The following is a 23592-nucleotide window of genomic DNA, read 5'->3' on the forward strand; positions in this document are numbered from 1 at the left end:
TTGTTTGTTTGTTTTTTGCTTTTGACTTGCAAGCACAAACTTAAGATACGAGTGCTGTGTCTTGGAACCAAACTCACTTTAGTATTAACAGCACTTTTGCAGACAGTGAACAATGCTTAAAAAACAACAACTGTTTAATGCAGTTTTAAACAACCTAACCGATATACAGTATATATATATATATATCCTGATAGGTTGATGCTAACATCCAATAGAAAAAGCCATTCACATGCTAAAGATTAGCATCAATAGTCAATTTTGTCAATAGATATTTGAACACAAATAGTGTAGCAACACATACAGTTGTGCAATGTGGAATTTGATCCTGATACAAGTAATTTTATATCCTGATAACGATGTTCATCCTGATATACCATTTTCCATTAAAATTACATGAAGTGTAATTAATAAAATGAATGGGAAAAAAATGGCAGAAGAAAAGGAACTACTACAGCATTTCCTCAGTAGCCACGAGCGAAATTGAAAAATATTTCTGCTTAATCTGGTGCAATGTCTTTTGATATTGATTGTATGGCAAACACTGTCCAGGAATTTAACAAAAATCCACAACATAAATGGCATACCGTTAAATCATACTATAGACAGTTTTATCTTATCTACTCTACAGATATGGCACAACTATAGCAACACATATAGACAGACAATATCACAATACTCACAGGCATATTTGCCTTATGCTATGCAAAAAAGAAAAAGAAAAAAAGATTTGAATGTGCACCCTACTCCCTATATAGTGCCCTACTGAGGGGTCACGCCATTTTGTAGTGCCGTCCGAATGTCCAGGGAGCGAAAATGTAAATTTAAAATTTAAAAATACCCACAATGCACTCTGAAAAGTAATGAACATCAATCTTCATTCAACCGGGTTGATATAGACCTCAATGCATTGCAATTATAAAAAAAAAAACATGGCGAGAATCAAAGTGATGCATTAATATATACTATGGAAATAATGAATGTGTTTTAGTTGAAAATATTTACAACAAAGGAACAAAAGTAGAGTTTTAAAACATTTTCATTCACAATAAATAGTCGGAGATTTATGCGCCGGTGCGTCGTAACAGTTACGGTGGTCACGTGATATGCGACGAGGAGATAGTAGTAAGCTAGTTGTCCGAATCGCCAAACAGAAGACAAGCACTACATATTAAGCCACTATATAGTGCGGGGCTATGTAGGGGTTAGGGGGCAAGGGTAGACTCAGCCAAAGTGAATACAGATAAATGAAGAAGAGTCACTTACTTCTTTATTTGTCTACATTTTGCATTACTGTACTATACTGCCCCCGGTGGCCAAGGCGGGCACACCAGAAGGAGCAGCACGATGAATTGAAATGAAGGATTTTATAGAATTTAAAAAAAAAATGTGTATGTGTTTTTGTTTTGTTTTTTAGGGGTGGCGAGATAGTAGTGGCTTAAACCGATAAATGCATTTCCATTCATTTCAACCAGCATGGTCATGATCACAAACAAATTTAATTTGTATGTCAAGGCACCGCTGTAATCGCATATTCGCAACCTGCTAATACCCATCAATCTCATTAAAAAGCTTTTGTACGTTTCTATATATTCAATCCACATTGCGCAATTACTGTATATTCTATCTAATTCTACATAATCCCAAAACCCACTTCATTATGCGTGCATTTGAGAAAATTACCATGCATGGCAAAGCCTCGACAACACCTGGCCACCCTTCAACATTTCATCTTCTAATTTCCGTGTTAATTATGCATATTATGTGACACGGACTCATCTTCATTTTAATAAAGCATTAACTTGATTGCGCGGTTCGCCGTGGACACTGACTTACGGCCTGTGTCGCGACGGGCATGCAATGCCAACAGGCTGTTTAAAATTCAAACTGTATTCATGCATATGTGTGCGTGTTTGTTTTGTTTGCAAAGTTGAGCGTTTAATTGATCATTTATTATGCTTTTATCGATACAGTACAAGCTCCCAGCCAGGGGCGGAGCGTAAGAAACATACATGTAAAAACATACATGTACCAAGACTATGTAATCTACACTCTTCAAACTGCTGGGTTAAAAATAACCCAATATGGATTCAAATATAGCCTAAAGTGATTTAAAATTTGTTTTAGGGAAATTACAACATTTATGTAACTGTAATCAATTTTATTACAGGGATAAAAATGTAAATTATTCATTTTTAATGTAGTGAAATATAATTAGTTATATTACTTTTAGAAAGTAATAGTTGCAAAACAACAGGATAACTTGTAACTGTAATCAATTACATTTCCAAAGTAATCTTCCCAACACTACTCCCAGTGAAGTAGCAAGAGGCTAACCCTGCATGCACTCAGGGAACGTGCGTGTTCATAATCACATGATCAGGGGCCCTATTAATGGCTGTGCCCCTCATCCATCATTGTCCTGTTTCCACATCCCGCACCGCTCCGGGATTGATCCCGACGCTTCGCCTCCGTCATCATAATGAGAGCAATCAGGGCTCGGCAAACATTCCGTGATTATTATTCATACACTTTTTATGTCGCAAGCGCCTATAAATATGCCTATTCTTTGTCACACAAACACACATATGCGCATGCAAAGTCACAAACGCACGCACTGGCCTCGCCAATTATCTCTGTTTTTGTTTTCTTCGTTTCTCTGATATCAGCGTGCAGCCTGGAGGGAGGAGATAAAGTGTCTTCCTCTTCTTCTTCTACTTCTTCTTCTGCAGCTTCACTCCCCTCCACCCACCCCGAGCAGCGAGCACCCATCCTTCACACCAGCTTCCAAGGACCAAACCACGGAGCGGGTTTTTTTTTTATGAGGAAGGAGATTAGGAAAAATTAGGAGATAGGACTCACACAGCGTGTTGGTGATTTAGGACTCCCTGAGTGGGTTCGATTGAGCGCGGAGAATGAGGCTCTATGACCTCAGCAGGCCAGGAGTGATGAAGAATGTGACAAGAGGGTTGAAGGAGGGTGGAAAGTAGCAGCAATATGGAGGCGGAGTGTCGGCCCAGCTGTGAGACAGCTCAAATCAACAGTCAGCAGAGGAGAGACGCAAGTGAAGTGGAAGACAATGTGCCTATAAATGGAACAGGGTGATGCATCAAAGGCGTAATGGCATTTGTCCTCCCCAGATGTTTGGGCCTCTTGGGTGGCTCAGGGTCAGTTTTGAAGGTGATTGAATGATGTACTTTCACGACTAGGGTTGCAGAAGGTGATCATTTTGTTGCTCAAACCACGGTCTGCACCATTCGTATATCATCTTTCCTTATTGAAAGTAATGGAAATGTCATTAATCTGTTCCAGCCTCCCCCAAAAAACAACAATTTTATTTATTTATTTTTTTTAACAAAGTTAGCACTCAAACATATTGTCATTTGATTAAATAAATAGTAATCTGCATAATAGAATGTGAAGAGTAAATGTGTGCCATGGTTACTTCATTGTGGCTCCTTCTGGGGTGTGCAATTTAGCCACCAGGGGCAGTATAGTACAGTCATGCATACACAAACGAAGTTTCACAACTACTGTAAGTGACTCAATAAGCTGCAGCAATATTAGTTATTTGTTGCACAGGATGAAGAATATATCATCTATGTCCAGTGGAAAAACATTTTTTGTGATTTAATAATTTTTTTTACATTTTTACATTTATGGGATGAAAGTGAATGCAGATATCCCCCCAAAAAATAAAAATAATAATATGCTTGTGAGTAGTATTGTCTGTCTGTTTTTGTTCAAATATCAGTTTATCAAATTACGTTTTGTTGCACCCCCACAAGGAAGACGAAAACATTTTGCCCCCCCCCCCCCCCATTTTCCATTGTGACTATAAAGTCAGTATAATTTGTCTGTAAAATTGTTGTAAGTACACTCTACACATAAGATCATACTCCTTCCGCATTATCTGACAATGACAGTGCCACTGCCACCTACTGTAGTGGATGAGCAATTACACTTTATTCTGGCACAGCAAAAAAAAAAAAAAACATGTGCCGGAGGTCACCCTGGCCCCATTTTTGAGAAGCACTGGTTTAAAGGGTTCAAACACTGTGACTATCGATGCCATTCGATAGCCTGTCAGTGGCGTTTTGGATTGCGTGTTAGCATTAAGCTAGCGAACATGCCAATGGCAAAGTTGTTTTAAATACATGTGTAAACAATAAAAGTATAGTGTTAACACGTAACTTCAATTGGGAGTGGCAATGCAATGATTTAACAAGGTAGGAAACAGTTACTGTAAATATCCATATGTAACATTTTGTTTATATGAATCTCTGCAATTGTTTACATTTTCAAATGATCACTTCTGCCACATTCCTGGGAAATTGTTTCCAGTATGTTGTCCTTAGGGACCATGTGGTGTCCGCGGGCACCATGTTGGTGACACCTGGTCTCACCTTAGTCTCTCCTAATGTACAGTAACTCATAGCGTTGATTTTTTTTGCACTCCATGGCTACAGTTTGTTCACGTTCCACGGCGGCGAAGGTAAATCATGTATTCATGTACAAAAGTTCGCAAGCTCGAAAAGTCAAGGGTCCAAAAGCAGTACCTTTGAGGGTACAATTTAAGTCAGTCTAATAAGGCCAATCAATACATTCCTAGAGTTGTGTGGACTTTTTATAACCACTATATCATCCTCTGCTTTTTGAGTGTTTTCTAATTGTTGTTTTAATAATAATAATAATAATAAAGCAACGTATGTAATGAACATGATTATTATGCATGATAAACACATCTTATGTCTTGCATGATGTCTTTATTTGATTAGAGAGAGGAGCCAAAGAGGCTCGTTTTCTCATCATGAGCAGCAAAATTGTCACAGCAGCAGCATCTTGTGCATCATTTCATGGTTATCTCATAAGCAATGCGCAGGAGACCCCCCAACCCCCCGCCCTGTAGCTGAAGTGGTCCCTGATTCCCGTGGCGGGCTGTCTTCCCGGCCGAGGCGCTCCCTGGTGGCGGGAAAGAAAAGTGCAGCCGCCGCGGGGGGGTTTAAAAGCAGCGAGTGAGGAGGAGCGGCGAGCAAAAGCGAGGATCTACACAGGCAAAAGTTGATCTTTCATCCAGCGTGCAATTGCATCCTTTCTAAGGAGGGAAACGAAATGGCAGCCCAGACTCAAAAACCTCACCTGCACCTGGCTGAGCTCACCGCATCTCAGTTCATCGACATCTGGAAACATTTTGATGCAGACGGTCAGTGACTTCTCGTCTTTTCTCTTTCTTCAAAAGTTCATTAACTTAAAAGAAAGCATTCAATGAGTCACTTTGTATTTAAATTGTATACATTTAAGCACAAATTAGTCAGGAATAGTTTGCACTCTTGTTGATGTAAATGAATGGAATCAGATGTTCATTTCTAATGTGTTCTTAAATTTTTGTTGTTTTGTGTGCACTTTCAATTAAAAAAAAATCTTGCATTTTCATTAATGCAAATTCTGACATAATCATATGCAGATTATCCTATACAGTAAACATGCACACATATCCATCTAAACAGTGTATATAAGTTTACTCCTATTTTAGTCTAAAAATCTGCTATGTGCTGCTTTAAAACCTGATTTTCCCCTTTGGGGATCATTAAAGGATTATCTTATTCTATAATGTGGTTAAAATATGCGTTTAAGTCTAAAGGAGCAGTGAGGGGGAAAAGCTTGTAGAATATTTATAAAGCAGCAGAGTATGTGAAGGACTGAAAAGGAAAGGAGGGAGGGGAGAGAGAGAGAGGGGGGTGCATGTATCATGTAAACTGATGAAAGATGCAAAGGATTTAAATTAAAGGGAAATGGATGACGGTGTTAAGGTGGAACCGTGCAACGCTAACAGTGAAATTCCCAAATACATCACGAAAACAACAACGTCTTTGACTGTTTACTGATCATAACTCATTCTGACAAGAACCACCAATTAATGTCAGTGTTAATCTGGGATGACATTAAAACAGTGCAATATATCATGACCACTACCATTTTCATAAAAATAAAAAAATGAAACTGCGCAATCTGTAAAAATCAGAATAAGAATCCTTGAAAAATACCAGGTCAGAATAAGGGTGAACGTCAGCTAACTGTCATTGCCACTCGTCCCGTTTTCATGTTCCAGCTTTAATTGAAGGATTACCTTCTCCTGTCATCCCCCCAAAAATCCTCTGACCTTTATTGTTAAACCAAACCGCAGCCTAATTCTGCAGTAATAGTAAAGAACACGATCCAGCTTTGCCTCTAAACATCGGATCGCTTGCCTATACGGATATTATATATGGATGGTTAATACTGGAGGGATGGCAGGACCCCCTAAAGCTTCCCTAATCTTCTTACACACCATCAATCTGATGATTCTTTTGCAAATTCGGTGAGGTTAACTTGCCATTAGGTCACGAAAGAGTTGAATCAAGACACATTGGACATGTAGTGGATTTATAAAGCCAATTTGAATTCATTTTTTTTCAGACAAGGCTAAACAATATTACAGAGTGGACTGTAGTCAATACAATGCAATGGGAGAGTCATTGAGACATGAATGGGGTTCATAAAAAAGTTATTTAATTCAATAAAAAAAAATGCTACTGACACCTCTCTATGATGTTAAATTTTCAAACATGTGACCATAAATAACGATAAAACAGGACCAAATACAGTGGTGCCTCTGCATATAACCTCAAAATAACTCACAATCCAGCCATCAATTGTCAAGACCCTTGCAACAAAAGTGAGTACACCCCTAAGAGAAAAAAAAATCCAAGCAGTCCTGAATTTGCTCGACTTGGAAAGCCCCTTGAAATGACAATGAATACAAATGAATTAAAATATTCTGCTAAGCACATGTGGACTATATTGAGTGGTTGCACCACTTTACATGAGGACACTTCCTCATTGGGAGACAGATTAAAAAAAAAATGTTAAAAGCCTCTTCACTTGGTGGGAAGAACCACAAATCACACATCTTTGACTGGCAGAGTGCGGCTTGCTGAAGATCAATGCAAACCAGATTCATCATAAATCAACAACCGTGCTTTATACTCGCTCACCTGCGTGACAGATTCATTACAAGGGCTCTTTGTTCTTTATAAATAATCAAGGCACGTGTGCAGTATAGTAGAGTATAATTGCATCAAAAGCTATTTCTTCGGTTGAGCTTGCTGGACCAGAGTCGGCGTGAATTCATTTACCATCACAGCCATGACACAGATGCCGCAGAACTGGACTGTGGAAGAAAAGTGGGACGAAAAGAACAAGAGTTTGCATGCTGGACGGGACAACTGGCTCTCGTCAGCCGTTTTGAGACGAGTTATGTAACCAAGGGGGTTGCATCTGCACTCAAGTGTGCTGTGCACTCATTTGAATTGCAACTCACTTCATACTTGGAATGGGGCTGGACGCGGTGCGCTCTGCACGGGACAGTAAGCCCTTATGGTCAGTGGTTTTTGAGTTTTGAAATTCACTTTGCCTTGACACTGTGTGTGCGTGCTAATTGCTCATTCCCCCACTCGCAGTTGTAACGGTGACGGTAAAATGTAAAATCACTAGCATGAGTGGAGGATTTGAGAGATGAAAATTTGAAAATGCTGGTGTTGATTTACAGTTATTAAGAGGGTTACTTTCCAAACAAAAGTGAAATCTACTATATAGGAAAAAAACATCCTCCTAAAAGCATCAGTCAACCCCCCCAAAAATTATTGACAATAATATGTTCTATGAACCCCCGCTAGTCTAAATACGGTATTCTGGTTAATATTGCGTTAGTGGAATATGCAGCAAAGTTTTTATCAATATCAGAAGGCGGCCATTTTGTCACTTGCTGTCAAGTGAAAATTACATCACAGTTGCTAAGGTCTAAGTTAACGGCCAATCACAGCTCAGCTTGAGAAAACAGGTGAGCTGTGATTGGTTGTTGCCACAGCCCTGACTGAGCAACTGTGGCAAAATGGCCGCCCCTTGAGATGGATAAAAATGACTAGATTTTGCTTCATAACTCATATTCCACAAATGTAATATTAATCAGAATGTCATGTTTAGACTAGTGAAGTCACATACAACTTATTTAAGTCAAGAAATATATTTTTTATTTTATTGCATTTACGGCACTTATTTTTTCAAGGTCTTTAATCACAAAGTAAAGTAATACAAAGGCATTCCAAAACATTTACCATATTGAGAGAGAGCAAGAGCAATGGATAAGGCAAAAATAATTATGTACAGTGTAAAACTTCATATAAATATCCCTTTATGTGTTTACACTAAACAAATCCCATTTTTTTCTAAACTAAGAGACTTAACTTATTATCTCACAATATATATCTATAATCAAAGATGTACATTATAATATGAACCTAGTTAAGATACAGGATGAGAGAGGGTTTGGCACTCTCAAAAATGAGTCTGAGCTTGAAATACTTCCTCTTTTCACTCTTCTTCTTTCAAGTTTACATTAGTGTTTAGCGCAATGTGTGCCGCCATCTTGTGGCCAACAGTGGGATGAAACGCAAAATAGACAACAAAATTCAATTATAACTGCCTGGACTGCAAACACAGAACCCACGATGGAGGATGTATTTTAGTTTCACCATTGAATCCTATGATGAGGAAGTGAAAACTGGCATTTTAATGTCTGTAATTTGTCTGATCACAACTTTTTCACATTCTAGTCAGTACAAAAGCTGTATCAAAAATGATCATTTTACAAAGATGCTCAGTGTTATACACTGAAAACAACTACAAAATCAAATAAATACAGTATACTTTTGGATAACACCTATCGTACTGGTTTCCTCTCTGCACCATGAGTGCACGGAGTGAATTATATTTCCTATTCCCTGTGTTTGTTTGTGGGAAAAATAGAGCACAAATCCAAGCTGAATCCTGGCCAGGGATTAAGGGCCCGCGGAGTGCCTTCTAAATCGTACAGAAGAACATGAAAACATTATAATCGGTGGAAATAAAAGGCATTGTCCTTCACTTCAGCCCACCTCCCATATGTATATGCACACTGTGAGTTATCACAACTGATCTTCTTGTCTCACTCCACTGGATCCAGCTGCAAAGTGCGCTAATGAGGCCCTCAGGGGTCACAAGGTATAAAAACTTCCATGGTACTGTGTTTTTTTTTTCTTTCTCTCCCCTCAACTGTTTTGATTAGCCAGTCAATTCCCATGTAAACCCAATGCAGCACAATTAACAGATGCTTCATTAATTTATTTAATGTCTCTGAGAATACTGTGATGTAGCACACTTGGCAGACACTTTATTAAGTACACCTGCACATTCTATGCCAGTTCTTAAGATGTTTACACTAAATATCACCATAATGACCCACATTGCAATACAGGTATGTAGTATGTCTAAGTGTTTACCGGGAAAAAAAAAAAATCAAATTTTTTGAAGTTTTTATTATTGTAACCCACTGTAATATTATACACTGTTTGATCATTAAAAATGTAAAATATACTCAAATAATGATTCAGTTAAAATGTATTGCACATAAATAAAAATTGTACTTGACTAAATGTTTAACAACAATCAGTTCTTAAAGGGCAAGTCAACCTTAAACATTTCTTGACAAGAATATGTTATATGTGACCTCACTAGTCTAAACATAACATTCAGATTAATATTACATTTGTGGAATATGAGTTATGAAATCCAAACGTTTTTTTTGTTTTTTATCCATCTCATGGGGCGGCCAATTTGCCACTTGCTGTCAACTGAAGATGACATCACAGTTGCTCAGGGCTGAGGCAATGACCAATCACAGCTCACCTGTTTTCTGAAGCTGAGCTGCGATTGGTTGTTACCTGAGAACTGAACAACTGTGATAGCATTTTCACTTGACAGCAAGTGGCAAAATGGCCGCCTTCTGATATTGATAAAAAACTGCTGGATTTCGCTGCTTAACATATATTCCACTGACACAATATTAACCAAAACACCGTATTTAGACTAGAGGGGCTGCATAGAACATATTATTGTCCAAAAAAAAAATTAAGGTTGTCTTCCACTTTAAAGATTCAAAAGTGCTGCACTTAAATAATTTCTGGAAAGAGTTTGTTTTCACCATATATCACCTGAATCAGTGATCTAATCAATATCAATGCAGTTTTATCAAATACAAGAGAAAAAAAATCCAATAATGCTCAATTTGATTGGTGCTGTTGGTGTTTTTTATTTATTTTATTTATTGTGTCAACATATTCACTGTATTTCCGCACTACTTAAACCAAAATACTAAACATTTGTAACTGAACCAACAAGTCCTCAAACAATAACGACCATATTGCTCGATATGGTCGTTTTACCATGCACCAAAATATGACCAGGTGTCACGTATTGTTAAATAGCGAAAAAAATACAAAACTCAGTCTCGAACCCGTATCGTCTGGTCAGGAGACTAACGTCTAACTTGATGAGTTAACAGTCCAGGGCAGTAATGATCTTAGTGTAGACCGTCACAAAACATGTGGTTAACACTTCCAACCAGGCGGACCGGGTTCGATTTTTGCACTATTTAACATGACCGATAGAGGTCGCTAAACTAAAACACGTAACACTTGGTCGTAATTTGGCACCTTTTCAAAATGTGGTTGTATTTATTGGAGGATTGTCTCAACTGAACAGACCATTTCTTTCGGTAGGTTGGAACAGATTAATGGCATTTCCATTACTTTCAATAGGGAATGATTATTTGAGATACGTCTCATATAAGAAAAAACAATTTTTTTAACACTAGAGAAAATGATGATGAAGAATGGATTCAAGCATGACTACCAAGAAAAGTTTGAAAATGGCACTACTAACTACAAATACTACATCTCAAGCTAAATACAATTTAAAGGATTTTCTCATGTATTACTTAAGATTTGTTTAAGTCAGAAAAAAAATACAGGAGAAAAAAGAGTGATGTACGAGGTCAAGAGAAATGATGGATTTCACCAATAATGGAGCAACTTTTTCTTCATTTTTTATTATTATTTTTGTGTCTGCAGTGTTCCAGCAGTGATTTGTTGATGTCTGAGAGCACAGATGGTGACACGAGCCACCTATGACATGGTGTGCAGCTGAAGCAGGGAGGTTAGAGTAAAGGGGGGGAGGTGAATGATCGCAAAGAAATTGAGATCAGATTAAGAGATGAAGAAAGAGGGGGCGTGGCCACATCTTCCCGTCCTTCTCGTTCTTCTCGTTTGTTTCTCGCGGGCAAACCAGAACAACAAATGATTTATGATATACGGTCATGTGACTCATTCTCATAATAATGTCGAAAAAGGGACAGAATGCTCCAATAAGCATCAGCCTAACTGGCCACTTTCACTCCCTTGGTCAAGAAAACACTCATTACACACTCCAACTGCTCCCAAGTGCTGGGATTCATTTCTTCCGCTACAGCAAATCCTGCCGCTGAAAATGCCATTTTGGCACTAAATGTCAGATTGTGAACACATGACAACACGCTCAAGACTCTATTCAAGTCATCTCTTTTTACAAGTGGCTGTGCCGGCCGGGTTTGCATTTGGTACCTGGTCAGTCGTAATCCAATATAACGGCATGCAAATGTGCCACATACAATCTTTATTTATCTTATAACATCACAAATATATTTAAAATATTTATTTGCTTCCTGTAGGCTTAAAAAGCAGGATTGCAAAGGATGAAATTTAATAATTTTCAACATAAACTATGTATGTTGAAATGTTTAGAGAGTTCGACTAAAATCGAGTTAATAACTGTTAAAAAAATAAATAAAATCAGTGAAATAGTGGGACCGTGAACCTGGAACTCACAATGTAAAAACTTTTTTTTTTGTATGTGATTTTTCAATGCGAAAAATTGCACTCAAATTCGGAAGGCAAGACACTTGTATCATATGGCACCACTGTATGGTTTAAGTTACAAGGGCAAGTGCTACTGATTCTGCAGGCCTTGGGCAGATTATATTGACATGATGGCAACACATAAAGGCTGAAATCTGATTGGACAATAAATATGTCAGTAAGTTGGGGGCTTTAGGACCCAGATGCGGGAAGGCAGGGCAAGGAGGCAGAGGTGCAGTCCAAAAAGACGTTTTAATATCTAATCAAAAAAAACCTAACTTCAAAATACAAAATAAACTGAACTAACAAAACATGAAAATAAACATGACAAAACAACTAAGGCGAGACTAACAACATGACATGGATCCTGATCAGGCGAAGAGGTCAGCGTGACGTGGCGAAAGACTTACGACAGTTGCAACAGCAAAAATGAACCGACACAGACAGGGGGGAGACAACCGACTAAATACACCAACACTAATGACATGACAAGACACACCTGGCTGAGGGCACTGATTGGATGACACATGAGAGTAATGGGGAAAGGTGGACACAATCAGGGTTGACACAGACACCACACGAAGAAGGGCAAGTGACCAGAAACGAGAGGAGTCAGACTTTTCACAATAAAACAGGAAATGACAAGACAAGGGGAAAACACAAGGAAAACATGACAGGGAGTAAACAAGACTGAAAATAAACATGGCAAAATAAATAAATCTTACATACACAAAATAGAGAGGGTTGGGGCTTAAAAGTAAAATATTACTATTTGATAGGACGAAGATTAGAATGTATTTTTTTAGGTCAGGGTGTTTAGGCCTTTCTGACTCTGACCTTTGACTACTTTTTTGTCAAATAGCTGAAGGAATGTGTCATTCATCTTCCCTGGTGATTTTGTACTAGTGATTTAACATCAGACATGAATATTGATGTCTCATGAGGCAAATTAACATAAAACATGCATTTTCTGTGATAGACTGCATGTTGTCTGCTCTGAAAGACACCCAAGCCTCAATTAGTCACCGGGTGAGGATTTCACTTGAAATTGACGCCTCGTTTATTGCCCATCCGGGGGAAGGAAAAAAAACCAGTTGGTAGCAGGTGGTGGGTACTAGCACAGAAAGCCGGAGGTCTAGGAAAAAGGAAAAAAAACAAAAAAGCCATGAGAACCAGGTTAAAATCACAATTAAGTACACTTCAGTCAGTGCAAAGTGGAATACAATATACATGTCACATTATGCTTCAATTGATCATAATCAATGCAATTGATCATAAAAGGACTTCAAACATACCTCATGAGTGTGTTTGCTTTGGCTGAGATTTACAAGCAAGTGCACCTTCCAAAATATGATTTATGGAAAATTAAATGAAAAACTTCAATGAAATGTTTCAAACAAATGAGCAAAACTTTGAAGATCTGAAAAAGTTTCATAAAACTAAATTTGTCCGGCCTCTTGTGTTGTGCAGGAAACGGCTACATCGAAGGGAAGGAACTGGAAAACTTCATTCGAGAGTTGGAGTTAGCGAGACGAGGAGCAGGCGTGGTGAGCGCTTGGGATGCATTTCACAAAAACTGAGTCATCATTAAGATTTTCACAATAAATAATCCCGGCCTTCAAATTTTTTTATTTTTTTTACACAAAGCCATGACTGTTTATGAACATCATACTCGAGACGTTCCCGCTTGGGATCCCATGTGAGACCCCATTTTTAGTTTCGCTTGGTTAGTGGAATCTAAAGTAACATTGCCTGTTCTGTCAATAATTTAGCAGGGGTGTGCATAAAAACTAATACACTTTCTTAGTAGAAAACTAGACATGAACATTCTTCAACTGAAAAACAATATCGAAAACACTCTGAAATATGGCGCTGCTTTGAGTTTGAGTCACTTTACAACAAGCAGCAGTTTGGCAGACAGTGAACATTTTTTCACATTTGTCAAACTAAATCTAAAACAAAGATATTTACATCTTGTGTATTTGAAACAACAAATGGAATTCCCTCAGGGTCAACCACCCCCAAATTTCTTGATGATAATATGGTCTATGCAGCCTCATTAGTCTAAATACGGTATTCTGGTTAATATTGCATTAGTGGAATATAAATTAAACAGCTCTTTCCAATATCAGAAGGCGGCCATATTGCCACTTGCTGTCGAGTGAAAATGACATCATTTCAGGGAATAACTAATGTGTGCTGTGATTGGTCGATGCCTGAGCCCTGAGCAACTGTGATGTCATCTTCAGTCGACGGCAAGTGGCAAAATGGCCGCCCCCTGAGATGGATAAAAATGGCTGGATTTTGCTTCATAACTCATATTCCACAAATGTAATAGTAATCAGAATGTCATATTTAGACTAGTGAGATCACATATAATATATTATTGTCAAGAAATGTTTAAGGTGTGACTTCCCTTTTAATGTGAACACATAATAAGAAACGGTACAGACGTCAATAATTTTCAATTATTGATTTTGTATATTATTGCTGTCGGGTGAAAACTTAGTATACCCAAATATGGTCAATTTAATATTTTTTTCCCGTAATCAATACTGTTGGTCATGTCATCTGATATTTTTTTATAAATTTTTAACCCATTTTAAGTTTTTTACATAGCTTGAGAAGAAATACCTCCAAAGTGTCATAAAACTCCGCCTCTTCCTGGAATCTGCAGGAGCTTTGTGGCATTTTGTGGCCATTTTGTGGCCTTAGCATTTTAATCATTAACAGCATGATGAATTAGTGATTTTTTATTTATTTGTATTTGTTATTGTATTCAATTTGTGACTGAACATGATTTTGTGATAGTGTAGTGTTGACGTTGTTGCGCAATGATATTTGATAGCAATACGATCTATACTATAACACCAACTTGAACGATGCGGCGTTTGGCTCATTTGGCAGGATCCTTCACACGCTGCATTCAAGGAGAAGATGAGAGAGTTCATGGCCAGTTTCGACAAGAATTCCGACGGGAGGATTGAGATGACAGAGGTGAAGGCCGTGATGAAACATGACTGATTTCGCTGAGACACACTCGGGTTCTAAATGGATCTCTGGTGGAATACAGTACAGATGAAGAAAATACCATTGAGGAATACAAAAAAAAAAAATGTATCCCCTCATCCATCTGTCATTTTCTCTCTCACTCTTCAGTTGGCTCAACTTCTGCCCACAGAGGAAAACTTCCTGTTGTGTTTCAGAGAGTTTGTGGGATCCAGCACTGAATTCATGGCTGTAAGTTTGAGTTCATCAAATCTAAATTCATCAATATATCTTATTATAGAGTGCAGCTGGTAAGGCTTTGCTTCTCAAGTGTGCAGTTGGATGTTCAGGCTGCCTGCAGTCGCAGCGTTAAAGCCTATTCTGAGACAAACATGCATTATGGATGGAGAACAGCCTTCAGCAGAGGGAAGGCATTTAGTGTGGGCGTTTTTAGTCTCCATCTTGGAGGAACTCTATACTTACACAATACCTGATGGCCACCAAGCTTTTCTGAAGAATGCTTTATGATGTTGACATGTTTGCAGCTTGTGTAACCTCCTTTTTTTTTTTTCTCCAGGCTTGGCGGAGGTATGACACTGACCGTAGTGGATACATTGAGTCAAATGAACTGAAGGTAAATAACCTGTGACTGCGCAAACCTCTCTATGTTTTTATTTATAACCAAGACATGACAGATTGTGTGATGTTAAACAGTCCGCTTGCGTATAAGCACTTTAATATCTGAGTTTCTTATAATATAACATACTATGAGTGAATGAATGAAATGATTGTCACGAACCCAACATTCTTCAATTATTTCTTTCATTTGTCTGTATTTAATATAATTTCGGTGTTGGCACTAAACATATACAACAACGCGACCTTCACTGACCTTGCCAATTCTGATCAGGGTTTCCTGACAGACCTGCTGAAGAAAGCCAACACAAGCTATGATGATAAGAAGCTCAATGAGTACACACAGACTATTGTGAGTATTATTTGGCAAACACATGCTGTTTTCACGCTTTCGGCTTTGGCAAAATAAGATAGCAAATTCTTCATAACTAAACATTGACATGCACTGTTGAATGTATTTATTGTTTTCTGATTTCTACCCCAAAAAAAAACGCTAACAAGCAGCTTGAAAGCATAAAATAACCTTTTTTAGAGCAAGCATCCTCTTTAAAGGGCCAGTGTAGAATTTTTCGATTTTTCAATGTTCATTTTCAAAACCCACTATTAATTTTAATGGTATGCAAACGTATATATGGTATTTCTAGTAATCGCTAATTATATTACACAGGTCACACCGCGACTTACAGGAAGCTGACATGTTTTGCCACCATTTTTCTGCTACAGATACCCGAAGGAGAAGAAATTTGCGAACATACTTGCAAAGTGTGGTCTCGCTGAAGTACCGTCGTGCGCATGCGTCAAAATTCACACGCTTCGAACCTAGGTCATTGCATTGTATTAGTTCACCACTAGATGGCACTAAATTATACACACTGTCCCTTTAAATGAAATTGCATTACATCTTTACATCAAAACATGAGGATGTTTCCATTTGTATTTACTGCTGAATTAATTTGACTTATTTATTTATTTACTAACAAACTAAAAACTAAATAAAACGGGATTAAAAACAACAACAACAGTCAATACCAAATAAAAACCAGCTATAATGAAAACTATTATATAATCCTGGTGTGAGAGTTTTTGAGTAAGCATGAGAGGGAGGTTTGGTGTGTGTGTCAAAGATGTTTAGAGTTGTTTATGTGAATGTGATTTTTATTTTATTATTATTATTTGTTTGTGTGTGTGTGTGGTCTGGTCAATTTCATATTTAAAAAAAAAAGTATACTATTGTTCATGTGGGTGTTATTTTACAAAATTATTGATCAATCTAAATTCTTGCAAATGGCTTTCTCTCTTTGAGGATGCAATGTTAGTGGTTGAAAAAATTTTTTTTTTTGCGGTCTCCAAAAAGTGACAAAAATGAAGGTACAAGGTTTCGGCCCAGTGCCAACAAAGTGCAACATATATGACGTGCATGTAGAGTTGAAGACCCGCTGCTGTCTGCGGCGTCCCTGATGAAATTGACTGTTAATCCTCTTTCTGTGCAGCTAAGGATGTTTGATCTAAACGGCGATGGGAAACTCGGTCTCTCCGAGATGGCAAGGTTCGTCTCTTATTCATAAATATTCTGCATTCCACCTCTCAAAACAACCACTGCTACTTTACAAATTTGTGTCATCCCAGGCTCTTGCCCGTACAGGAGAATTTCTTGATGAAGTTTCAGGTAGGATAACGTCCACATTGTCAGCCTCGTAAATGTTTTTTTGTATAAAATCATGAATGTGAATGTTTTTGAGTGACTTAAATCGAGAACCACAGCAGACAAAGTGCAATTCAGCAATACTGAAGTCACTTACAAGAGGATTATATGTCCTTAATGTGCTGAATGGACATATGGCACATTGACACACTTGCACTGTAGTAATCATGTTTCATAATATTACATCTGCCAGGGAGGTTGTGTTTATCTCTTGGTTAGTGGGGTGATGCAATAATGATGTTTACCCTCATACAGTCTGTGTACAGTACAGGTCATCAAAAAAAAATATATATATATATATATAATAAACAGTGATGTTTTCCCCTTTTTATTTACATTGTGAGAGATTTTAAAATACTACTAGGTACACAGCAAAATCACCAGTGTTAGATTAACTCTGAGAGTGTTAAATCTAACACTAGAAAAGTGCTCATGTGTGTCCATACTAATGAGTGTAAATCTGACACTTTTTAAAGTGTTACTTTTTTCCACACTTAACTTACATATAGTGTTAAAAATCGACACTGGCAAACACTGAGTCGAGTTGAAACATTTAATTCTCCCAAACTACACTTAACTGTGGTGTTGAAACACTTGTGAGTGTATTGAACTCGCGTCAGCGTTAAAAATTGAACTCAAACTACACTTTACTCTGGTAAATGGTACTTCATTTAGAAAGCGTTTTTCCTCCTTACAAGGCCCTCAAAGCGCTTCACATTTTGCCTACTGATGACAAGAGCAACTGGGAGTTCAGTATCTTGCTCAAAGATACTTTGACACTGGCCTGGGATCAAACCCACGCTGTCCGGGTCAGGAGACAACCACTCTACCACTGAGTCATGCCACCTCAACAACAAAAATAAATCTTTTGCTATTGAAATGTTGACAGCGCGCTGGAAATGGAAAGAAATGAGGGTGTGGCCAATTTAACACTCAAAGACATTTACTTTGCAAGTGTAATTTTTTGTCCTAACAGTGTTAAAATAACACTGCTTACTTCATATTTGATGGAACACTGGAAATTTAACACTGACCGATTTGCTGTGTACTATATTAGGTTCTACATATGGCTTTGGTAGAATATTTTTTACACCACACATAATTTCCTTAAACACTCAGTGATAAGCCGGAGGTGGAGATAAATCAAAGTCAGCATCACCATGGTAACATTTAACTGCAGTTATGCAGATTGCATTGTTTCTCACATGATTGTTATCTTACGTACACATATTTTCATTAATACATGAACTCCCCCCCCCCCCAAAAAAAACTTGATAAATACTAAATTTCAAAAATGTCATTTTGCCAAGCCACGTGAAGGTATTCAAACTCTGTGTTGTTTATAACTGAAAGAGGAATAAAATTATTTTGTCCTCTTTGCGTGTTCCAAAAATGAAGATAGATTTAATGTAAGAAAAATACACCTTTGCAAAAATGATTTTTGATCAGTCAGAGATCTCTGGACAGATAACAGCCTCTAATTCATCACTTAAACAGGTGGGATTCAGAGCGTCAAATGTAGTTCTTCCGCATGTACAATGGTTTCTTATAGTTAAAAGACCTCCTCTCTTTCATTTGTAGACAAAACATACTCTCTGGTACTTTTCCGTGAGCGATGGCGAAAACAGAGTCAGGTGTGGGTGTTCAAAACAGATTCTGTTCGCAAGGACCAAATGTGTTTTCGCACAAAACGCTGAGAAGGAACTTTTTTAGGCTAAATATAGTATGTCCCAGTTTAAAGTCAGATTATACCGAAATCAACACCAAACACGCTCTGCACAGGACACAAAACATTTCGACAAGGTTAATATAAAGAATTAAAATGTTAATAATGTGTAACAATGGTTAATATATGAAATGAAGTATTAAAAATGTTACAATATCTATCATAACACATGATAAAATTAATATTTGATTTAATCAATTTTCCTCAGAATAAGCTAAATTGATTGTTTCATACCATTTCAGAAAAACTTATAAAATATTTAAAAAGTATTCTGAAAAAATACAATTAAAAATTAAAAAATTAAAAATTAAGTCATTGCAGTACAGTCAATCAGGAGCCTTAAAAAAGTCGATTTCAGATTATGCATTATAACTGGGGAATCAAATGAAAGTAAAATGAATCAATACCTCTGAATAATGTGCAGAAAACATCAGTTGTTCTAAATGTAAAACTGTCCGTAAATGCGCAAAATCTCACTAAAAATATCGACCCACATTACATACAGATTAAGTATGCACTGTAATCCACTGCCTCGAGATATAATTGGTGACATACTGTAGATCCCATTTGGTGATGTCAACGATGAATGTTCAAAATTTGTATTACCGATATAATGTTAATCTTTGCTAAAGGTCTACCGCGCAAACTGTATGTTCTCATATACGCAGTCCAGTGTTTGAAACCAGATCAACAATTCCTTTCTGTCAAAGGATTAGCTAGTCTGGCCGGGATTAATTCAATGCTAGTTCCAGTGATCATAATCTGCATGGATTAATATCAGACGTGACTCTGATGGAGCTTTTTACTGCTTTCTAGAAATTACTTCTAACAATTTTCTTGCTCTTATGCTCACAGGGCATCAGGCTCACAGTCAAGGAATTTGACTCCCTCTTCACATTTTATGATAAGGTGAAATACACTTGCTTGTGCTTCCTTTTGTGTGTGTGTGTATGTGTTACATGCTGTGTTTTTGTTTGTAACCTTAACCGTCTTCTTGAAAGGCCGCACGAGACTCTTCCTTTCTCAAGTTCCACCACAGGGTTCTCTGCTTTGCTGTTTTCTTTTTTTCTCACTTCCAACTTAATTTTACACACCATCATCCCATGCTGTCTAGCTACACTCTCCCCAACCAAAGTCAAAATTATGTTCCATCAAACTACTCAGTACAATTTACCCCAAAAGTTACTTGAGTTGATAGTTAGTAAATTGATTAACAGACTAAATGTAGCACTTTAGCACCCACCTCTAATGATTTATTAATGTGTACTTTTAGGTATTATTTACTTGACTAATCCCCTCTAGCGACGTTGTGACCGATTTTTCTGTCCATTTTTAAATGTACTTGATGAACAAAAGTATTGGGACACCATTGGAATGGTCAAAATTAAGTAGATTTGGTTGCTGCCAGAAGAAGCAAAAGAACGAGAAAAAGACTGGTAAACGTAGACAAACTACTGTATTTAAAGCAACACTAAGGAACTTTCCGTTTACGTTGATTATGGCGCCGCCATACGGACAAAGTCGGTAACGTTATGCCTGAAGGAAGACCACGTTTCTCATGAGGACAAGCGCATTGCATCATTTTTTTTTAGCTCACGACATTCAAATTGACTTCCGTCTTTGTAACGAGTGGGTAAAGGGGGAAGTGACGTATGCCACAAAGCAGTCAGCACTTTTGTAGTTTTTTGTCACAGTGTTGCTACCATCCTCCTCAAAGTTGTTTGGTGCCAGTAAAAATGATACAGACGCCCTCAGGCCATGGCAAAGGTACCATTCAACTAGTATTAAGTCAATGTCTCATCACAAGAGTTATGAAAATATTTTATTAAGGTTGAAAAGTTCCTCAGTGTTACTTTAAAGGGGGTTGTTAGCAGTTTTAAAACTGCTATCAAGATCTGAATGTAGCCTCCTTTCACTAATCTAATCCCCCTTGCGGCCCTCACTATCGTGCAACATTCTCAACCAAGGGCCGTCATAAAGACGTGATTATGAAAGTGTGACGTCGTGATAAATAGTCACAGAGAACGCATATCCAGTTTCTGAAAAAATGGCAGCGCTAGCAAAGCTAGCATTAGCACTGTAGCAAGCAGACGTTAGCCATGATGTAGCATGACTGATTTGTAATGGAGTGTTACTGTCACAATACACGTTATCATTTTGAAGTTTTATTTTTGGGGTTTGTATAATCAATTAAAATACAAAAAAAAACATGTGATTATTCTGTTACACTTTCACGGTGATTGATTCTGATTCTGATGAAGACACCAAAAGCACTTAATAGTGATATTGACCCAAATAAACATGAAATTGTGTATTCTCTATTTCTCAGGATGGTAATGGCTACATCGACGAGCAAGAGCTGGATGCTTTGCTGAAGGACCTCTCTGATAAGAACAAAATGGTAATAATAACTCATTTCACTTTTTTTATCAACTTTTCTGACCAAGAAACTGCATGTTGGCAGGATGTGGACGTCACAGGACTGTCGGGGTACAAGAAGAGCATCATGGCTCTGTCAGACGGAGGGAAACTGTTCCGTACCGAGCTGGAGATCGTCCTCTGCCGGGATTCTGAGCTGTGAGCCCACCGCCCCGTACCCCCCACTGCCTCCTTCCTACCTCCTGTTGTAACCTGGTGCATGTATGACCTGCTTACACTGCTAGAGAGAAAACTAAACGTGCTCCTAAAAGCACTCAATCAACTGCCTGGCCCTTATGTTGAATCTTTTTAACATGGTGAAATAGCTCTAGCAATCAAATCAATCGTGTAATCAACGTTGTTGTTTTTTTTATTTCACATTTTAATAAGCATTTGCAGTTTTACATTCATCCATCTATGCCCCTGCTCACTTAATACTTCTGTTCGTGTATTCTATTTATTTTAGTCTAAACCAATTCACTCTTGTTTATTTCATGAAGCTTGTACTGTTCTATTAAATATATTACAGAGAGAATGAATAAATATAACATAAGACTCTTGCTCTAGTTATTTCCTCCACACTAAAGAAATCTCCCCCCAAACAGCAGGAGGATTATTTCACCTTGCAACAATGCAATGTGAGAGAAAATAATTTCATCCCACTGGAAGTGGAGTGAAGATTACAGTCCGGGCGCGGAAAGGTAAGCGCAGCAGCCGGAGTGATACAACTTCTCTGTCCAATCTTCTACAAACAGAAAGCGTGATGTAGGACTGGGAGCTCCTCCATTTTTCATGCCAAGGCTTTTGTGGCGCTTTTAGATAAAAGTGAGCCGAGTTGGCAAAACACATAGAAGGAGGATTGTCTCACTCCTACTGCATGAATACAGACAAAGTGGCAACAAAACCTAAGGAAACAACTGTCATTTCTTTATGCAAAGTAACCATCTTAAACTTGGTGTACTGTATTTATTAAAGATTTCTCGATTAACATACACATAAAGAAAAATGCTGAAGAGTTCATTCGAGCGCACATACTCACACACACCATGCACGAGCTTGACACATAGGTTGCAGTTACACTTTAGGCCAAAGATGGCAGTCACGAGTAAACAAGTGACAAATTTGCAATGCAACTTTAATATAACGTGTTTTTTGTGTGTAAATTTATTGTAACTGTGTTTGAAAAAAACTGTGTTCAAAATATCATGTAAGTGTCTTGTGGTGACGCCTGAAAGAGGAAAGTTGCTTTCTTATTTTTAGAAATGCTGGTAATAAAATTTGGAGTGATGGATGAGTGGCCGATACCTGGCCTTATTTTAAAAGGGATGCCCCCCCCCCCCCCAAAAATAATCTTGACAATATGTTGTATGCATCCCCACTAGTCTAAATACGGTATTCTGGTTAATATTCTGTTAGTGGAAAATGAGTTAAGCAGCGCAATCCAACATTTTTTTTCCATATCAGAAGGCGGCCATTTTGCCACTTGCTGTCGACTGAAAATGACATCCCAGTTGCTCTGGTCTCAGGTAACAACCAATTACAGCCCAGCTTCAGAAAACAGGTGAGCTATGATTGGTCGTTTCCAGAGCCCTGAGCAACTGTGATGTCATCTTCAGTCGACAGCAAGTGTCAAAATGGCCGCCTTCGGATATGGATAAAAATGGCTGGATTTTGCTTCATAAGTCATGTTTCACAAATGTAATCTTACTCATTCAAACCCAAAAACGTATAAATATGTTTTTTTAATACTTTGTCCTGCACTCCCAAAAACATATTTATACGTTTTTTTTGTTTGCTTGTATGTTTGTTTGTTTGTTTGTTTTATGCTGGAGCAGAAGGCTTTGATACAGCTTCTGACATGAAAAGGCAGTTTAAAGCAATGTTAGTTATTACAAAAATGGCCAGCAGGTGGCAGCAGAGTATAAGAGATCAACCAGGGCCATGTTGCAAAAAGGCTCTTTTCCCCACTGTTTTAAACAGATTTGTGAATAATGATGAAACATAGCTATATTCTAATGCTAATTGCTGCAAAACTGAAACAGATACATTCATACTTTTTTTCTGATGAAAGAAGAGACTCAAATTTTTCTTTTGGTAATTGGCATGTTTTTTTAGCAATCGAACAAAATATTCTGTTGACCTTGCAAAATCAGTCAAAATCCAGTAAAACAGCCGGGAGCGAAAGGGGTTGCTTCAGTGGAAATAGGTGGGTGTGAATGAGTTAATCAGAATGCCATGTTTTGTTTAATGAGGTCACATATAAGTAACATATTATTGTCAAAAAATGTTTAGGGTTGACTTCCTCTTTAAGGTATCAG

At 37.8% G+C, this 23592-nt stretch overlaps 1 protein-coding gene across 1 annotated transcript; it reads left to right on the plus strand.

Moving 5' to 3' along the window:
- The first annotated feature begins 4993 nt into the window (after positions 1-4993).
- LOC144051053 (calretinin-like) lies at positions 4994-21829 on the plus strand. Its single transcript, XM_077564813.1, has 11 exons — positions 4994-5200; positions 13275-13351; positions 14712-14801; positions 14964-15044; positions 15370-15426; positions 15703-15780; positions 16919-16974; positions 17055-17094; positions 19712-19765; positions 21186-21257; positions 21321-21829. The coding sequence occupies exons 1-11, from the start codon at positions 5110-5112 to the stop codon at positions 21435-21437; spliced, it is 813 nt and encodes a 270-aa protein (XP_077420939.1). The 5' UTR covers positions 4994-5109; the 3' UTR covers positions 21438-21829.
- Positions 21830-23592: the final 1763 nt, after the last annotated feature.

Source organism: Vanacampus margaritifer, chromosome 4 (genome assembly GCF_051991255.1).
Source record: "Vanacampus margaritifer isolate UIUO_Vmar chromosome 4, RoL_Vmar_1.0, whole genome shotgun sequence".
In the NCBI taxonomy this organism is placed as follows: domain Eukaryota; kingdom Metazoa; phylum Chordata; class Actinopteri; order Syngnathiformes; family Syngnathidae; genus Vanacampus; species Vanacampus margaritifer.

Excerpts from the sequence above, each read along its gene's own strand:
- LOC144051053 (XM_077564813.1), top strand. The coding sequence starts at position 5,110 with ATGGCAGCCCAGACTCAAAAACCTCACCTGCACCTGGCTGAGCTCACC. Across the intron at positions 15,045-15,369 it reads CCAGCACTGAATTCATGGCT|GCTTGGCGGAGGTATGACAC; the intron begins GTAAGTTTGAGT and ends TTTTTTCTCCAG. Across the intron at positions 15,427-15,702 it reads TTGAGTCAAATGAACTGAAG|GGTTTCCTGACAGACCTGCT; the intron begins GTAAATAACCTG and ends AATTCTGATCAG.